General features: G+C 45.5%; 1 protein-coding gene across 1 annotated transcript; it reads left to right on the top strand.

The window, feature by feature from the left end:
* Positions 1-1,482: 1,482 nt before the first annotated feature.
* On the top strand, positions 1,483-6,095 carry LOC116272869 (GTPase-activating Rap/Ran-GAP domain-like protein 3; the record flags this gene model as incomplete). The annotated part of the gene is made up of 3 exons (XM_031661718.1): positions 1,483-1,698; positions 3,211-3,337; positions 5,638-6,095. Coding segments are annotated over 3 exons (515 nt in total), but the record flags the coding sequence as incomplete, so codon positions are not given.
* Between the last annotated feature and the right edge of the window lie 101 nt (positions 6,096-6,196).

Raw genomic sequence — 6,196 nt, forward strand, 5'->3', positions numbered from 1 at the left:
AAAAAAAAAAAAAAAAAAAAAAAAACCAGCCAAGTGTGGTGGCTCACGCCTATAATCTCAGCACTTTGGGAAGCCGAGGCAGGCAGATCACCTGAGGCCAGGAGTTCAACACCAGCCTGACCAACATGGTGAAACCCCATCTCTACTAAAAATACAAAAATTAGCCAGGCGTGGTGGCATGCACCTGTAATCCCAGCTACTTGGGAGGCTGAAGCAGGAGAATCGCTTGAACCTGGGAGGTGGAGGTTGCCGTGAGCCAAGATCGTGCCATTGCACTCCAGCCTGGGCAACAGAGTGAGACTCCGTCTAAAAAAAAAAAAAAAGAAATCTTGCAGTCTGAATACATTGGTTGTGTTCTTAAGAAACCTTGTGATAACAACGAAACTCCATTGTAAAAATAAATACATAAACAAACAAACTGGGCTAGGCACTGTGGCTCACACGTGTAATCCCAGCACTTTGGCGGGCTGAGGCAGATGGATCGCTTGAGCCCAGGAGGTTAAGACCAGCTGGGCAACACGGCAAAACCCTGTCTCTAAAAAAAAAAAAAAAAATACAAAAACTAGCTGGGCGTGGTAACATGTGTCTGTAGTCCCAGCTACTTGGGAGGCTGAGTTGGGAGGATCACCTGAGCACCGGAGGTCAAGGCTGCATTGAGCCGGGATTGCACTTCTGCACTCTGGCCTGGGCAACAGAGTGAGACCCTGTCTCTACAAAAACTAAAATTAAATTAGCTGGCTGTCATGGCATGTACCTGTGGTCCCAGCTACTCAGGAGGCTGAGGTGGGAGGTTCGCTTGAGCCTGGGAGGTCAAGGCTGCAGTAAGTCATGATTGCATGACTGCATCATTGCACTCCAGCCTGAGCAACAGAACAAGACCTTCTCTCAAAAAAAAAAAAAAAAAAAAAAAAAAGTTTCAGGGGGAAGAAGGGAGTTAAAGGCTATAGAGTTTCCAACTTGCAACAGCAGTTATTTTTCCTTCAGGGCTGTTAACAGTAGTGGGTTTTGATAGCTAAAAGAATAGAGTCATCAAGCCTAGACATTCCTTAGCACATGCAGTCTTTCACTCTATCTGGCTTTGCCTGCAAACCCCAGAGGCCTCTGCTGTGGTTACCTCATTGCTTTGAACACACCGCTTTTCATAAATTCTTACCACATCACTCGTCTTTACTGCACACAGTTAAGAGAAAGCACAGAATTTCCCAAGCAGGGCAGCTTTTTGCTTTTCTTGTCTAGTCCTTTTTCCTGTGCAGTCACGAGTGCATTTTACCTAATTTACACATGAAAATGCTTTAGAAAATGCAGAGCCATCAGGCACCCTCAAATTAGTGCTCCCGGCCAGCCCTCCCAGTGGGACATTACAGATCAGTGTGTGACATAAAGTCTTCCTTCATGCTATGTTAAGGAACAAGAGATTACTCTCTTGTAAATAATATGAACTTTTGTTAAAGTTCTGATGTTCTTTTTGAAATCACATTTCAGGTGAAATTCAATCAAAAAATCTGTACAAGATTCCACTTAGAAACCTCGTGGGCAGAAGCATCGAGCGACCTCTGAAGTCGCCCTTAGTCTCCAAGGTCATCACCCCACCCACTCCCATCAGTGTGGGCCTCGCTGCCATTCCTGTCACGCACTCCTTGTCCCTGTCTCGCATGGAGATCAAAGAAATAGCAAGCAGGACCCGCAGGGAACTACTGGGTAATGGTTCTCAATCCTGGTTTCCACTGTCTGTGAACAGAGCAGCTGGTTTTATCTTTGGATATGAATTGTCCTCAAAAACAATGAGTTTAAAAGGAAACTTTCCTTTTAAGAAGGGATTTATAAGTAAGTTCTAATACATCTATACCAAGGAATACACTATAGTGTAGCCACCAGCAGTGATGTTGTTGATCTATATTTATTGGTGTGGAAAGCTGCCCAAGCCATGTGAAGGGGGGAAATGGGCAGTTTATAAAACACTATGTCTAGTCTGATACCATTTTTAAAAATAAAAGTACCAATCTATATATGATTTCCTAGAAAGGTGTCTAGAAGGATTTATATCCCACAGTCCTCAGGCAACATTTTATGTTGGTATATCCCAAAGTGGAAATGTACCATGTTTTTACACGTGTGTGTTCAGTTCCCTTATTACTTCTCCCAGCCCTAGACAGTGAGGGCAGGTCTGTGGATGGAACAGATGAAAGATACGTGTTGAGCTCTTTTCTCTCAGTATAAATATGGCACTGGGTTCACACCTGTTATCCCAGCATTTTGGGAGAGGCTGAGGCAGGAGATCACTTGAGTTCAGGAGTTCAAGACCAGCCTGGGTAAAATGGTGAAACCCCATCTCTACAAAAAATACAAAAAAATTAGTCAGCCATAGTGACATGCGCCTATAGTCCCAGCTACTCAAGAAGCTGAGGCAAGAGAATCAATTGAGTCCAGGAGGTCAAGGCTACAGGGAGCCATGGTGACACCACTGCACTCCAGCCTAGGTGACAGAGAGACACCCTGTCTTTAAAAAAAAAAAAAAGATGAGAGGCCAAACCAGAGAAACATAAAGCCCCTGATAAGTGTGAAAAGGTTAAACTGTTAGAAACCTTTTTGTTCAGATTTGTGGAAACAAAATAAGGAAAAATGGAAGTGACATGATAAACCAGTAAAAACTGGTTTGAAAACTTAGATTGGGATCTGTGTGACAGGTGGCCTGAGCACATCCCTGCCCTGCAGTAATATTCCCTGAACAACTGGAGGAGGGGATTCAGGCCACCTGACAGGGCAGGCCTTGACACTAACAAAGTCCATTGGTTTTTCAAGTTGGTGCCTTCCACTGTGTTTTTAAAATAAATGTATTGCTATTTTTAATGCAGTCTTCCATATCAAAGCTTGATCTGCCCACCACTGTTTACAAACCACTGAGCTTTTGCAAAACGGAACCTCTGAATTGGAGAATTACAGGGTTATCAGCGGTAGGACTGTAGATGATCTCTCCTCATTAGGCTCTTTGAGTCTCTAATTTTTTTGCAATGTGTGTATACTTTATAATCAGAAAATAAAAACCTTCTACCAACAAGAAAACCAATAATTTGAAAATATATATTCTATCATCTTTCTTCCTGACTCTAGCACAACAATGCACCAGTTCCCAACCAAGAAAAAATAAGGGTCTTTTCTGTCTCCGTGGCAGCCCTGTGGTAGTGACCCTCTGACCTATGATTCTCAATCCAGGCCTCTCGGATGAAGGTGGACCCAAGTCAGAAGGAGTGCCAAAGGCCAAATCAAAACCCCGGAAGCGGTTAGAAGAAAGCCAAGGAGGCCCCAAGCCAGGGGCAGTGAGGTCATCTAGCAGTGACAGGTAAAGAGATGGAGAGGCCCCTGCTCGGGGTGGTGGACCTGTGAGTCACAGCACTGCCCAGGAGGCCCCTTCTGTGGATTGATGATGCCACTAGTGGCCCCTTTGGCAGCTACAGCAGAGGGCCAGCAGCCTGCTCCTCTCTGAGGGTACCCAGACCCTCAGGCCTGCCGGGGAGGGATCTAGACAAATGGGCACACATACCAGCAGTCAAATGCTCATTCAAATATATTGAGACCAGGCCGGGCGCAGTGGCTCATGCCTTTAATCCCAGCACTTTGGGAGGCCGAGGCGGGCAGATCACCCGAGGTCAGGAGTTCGAGACTAGGCTGGCCAACACAGTGAAACCCCGTCTCTACTAAAAATACAAAAATTAGCCAGGCGTGGTGGCACATCCCTGTGGTCCCAGCTGCTTGGGAGGTTGAGGCAGAAGAATCGCTTCAATGTGAGAGGTGGAGGCTGCAGTCAGCCAAAATCATGCCACTCTACTCCAGCCTGGGCAACAGAGCAAGATATATATATTTATATATATATATTTTTATATTTTATATATGTATATTTTTATATTTTATATATGTATATATATATGGAGAGAGAGAGACTTTTTCCTCACCAGATCGACAGAGAGTTTTTAAAATAAAAATGCCTGCTAGGCATGGTGGCTTATGCCTGTAATCCCAACACTTTGGGAGGCTGAGAAGGGAAGGTCACCTGAGCCCAAGAGTTCAATCCCAGCCTGGGCAATACGGCAAGACCCATCTCTACAAAAAAAAAAAAATTAGCTGGATCTGGTGGTGTGTGCCTGTAGTCCCAGTTACTTGGGAGGCTAAGGTGGGAAGATCACCTCCTTCTGGGAGGTCAAGGCTGCCGTGAGCCATGATCACACCACTGCACTCCAGCCTGGGTAACAGAGCAAGACCCCGTCTCAAAAAAAACCAAAACAAAATAGTAAGACTGCAGAGAAATAGGTGCTCTCTATGCAGGAATGCAGTACTGGTAGCACATACACAGTCCAGCCTATCTGAATGCCAGCTCAGCATCACATGTCAGTGAATAGTAATTAAGTCACACTGATTTGTCCTATAAGATCTCTGTTGTCCTTCAAGCAACATCACACATGCTTCAAGTGTGGAGAGTGATAAGTTCGTATATCCAAGCTTCATTCATTCGCTCAACATACATTCTTGGAGCACCCAAGAATGTGTTAAGATATGGAAAGGACTAAGCCCCAACCTGTGCCTTCAAGGGGTTCCCAGGCCAGTGGCAAAGACCAACAAGGGTCCAGACAATTACTGCATTCCAGCATGGCAGGTGATGTGTAACAAGGGGTTGCCATCCAGCCCACACCTGGGGCAGAGAGGGTCTCAAACATCAGGGGAGGCTGAGCCTCCTCTCATAAGTCATAACCTGACAAGGCCCCTGCCCTCAGGGACTTTGCATTCTAGTGTGGGAAAACAGACAGCAAACCTGTAAACAAGTATCAAATAAAATCATTTCAAATAGTGACAAGTGCTATAAAGAAATGAAAAAGAAGTGACAGGGCTGGCAGGTAGAAGGTCTACTCTGAGAGAGAGTTCAAGGAAAGCTTTTTGAGGAAGTAGCATTGGGCTGGGCTTGGAATGAATGGTAAGAAGCTGGGGGAACAGCCCTTCTGACAGCAACGACCTCAGGGCAAGGGCCCTGCAGCAGGCCTAGCATGGCCAGTTAAAAGGCAGGAGGAAGAGTGGACAGACTTGAGCGTAGAGAATGGAGCCAGGAACCGTGTGAGGCCGAGAGTGGGCAGCAGTTGGGTCAGGTGGGCTTTTGCAGGCCAATGAGTATTTGTGGAATGCATTAACTCCCTGAGAAGTGGAAACTAATTTTGGTCAAATTAATATGCAGCTATTGAGAAGAGTCCTGAGAAGCTGGAGGAAACAGAGGGAGTCAGGGGTGCCCTGGAAGGCTGGAGGGGTCACAGGCCCAGTCCCGGAACCTTGGTTATGAGTTTCAGCCTGATCCTCTGGCCCTGGGCACCCATGGGAGGGTTTTAGGCAGGGTGACATTATCTAGATTTGCACTTTAGAAAGGTAGGTAAATAATGCCTCACAAACACCTTCCATGTGTCACACACTCGGCCTTTAATCCTCACAACCCCCTGAGGTGATGGGGGTGGCATTCCAGCACTTCCCCACCTCTACCACATAACAGTGAGGGTTTGGGGAGCCAAGCTCATGAGCTCAGATGAACAGGAAATTGCCAGAAAAAAATAGTCCCAGTTCCGCAATACTCCCACGGATCCTCTTACAGTGACTTGTCTCTTCTAGGATCCCATCAGGCTCCTTGGAAAGTGCTTCTACTTCCGAAGCCAACCCTGAGGGGCACTCAACCAGCTCTGACCAGGACCCTGTTGCAGACAGAGAGGGCAGCCCGGTCTCCAGCAGCAGCCCCTTCCAGCTCACGGCTTTCTCCGATGAAGACATTATTGACTTGAAGTAACAGAGTTCAAATCTCATTTGCCATCTTTAGTTTTCTTATGGAGATTTATACTCTTTAAACAGTTCTGCTGTCATTTCTCAACAAAATGTGGCTTTTAGCCTGTCAGTGATCTATTGGACCAAACCTTCTGCACACTCGGCCAGTTCCCTCTCCAATGTCCGGTGCCATCTTTCCTGACCTTTGTTTCTTTCTGTTCAGGAACCATCAGTCCCCTTGTAATAAAGGTGGTAGATTTCATTGAGGTTTTAGATTGAAACTTTGAATAAATCAAAAATATTCATTCTTATTTACTGCAACCTTCTCATATTTTATATACTTAGATGGAAAATTTTTTCATTAGAGTTTTGATTTATGTCACATAATGTGTTTCTTTTATAAAGAAAAGTC

This window comes from Papio anubis, unplaced genomic scaffold, assembly GCF_008728515.1.
Source record: "Papio anubis isolate 15944 unplaced genomic scaffold, Panubis1.0 scaffold2316, whole genome shotgun sequence".
Lineage (NCBI taxonomy): Eukaryota > Metazoa > Chordata > Mammalia > Primates > Cercopithecidae > Papio > Papio anubis.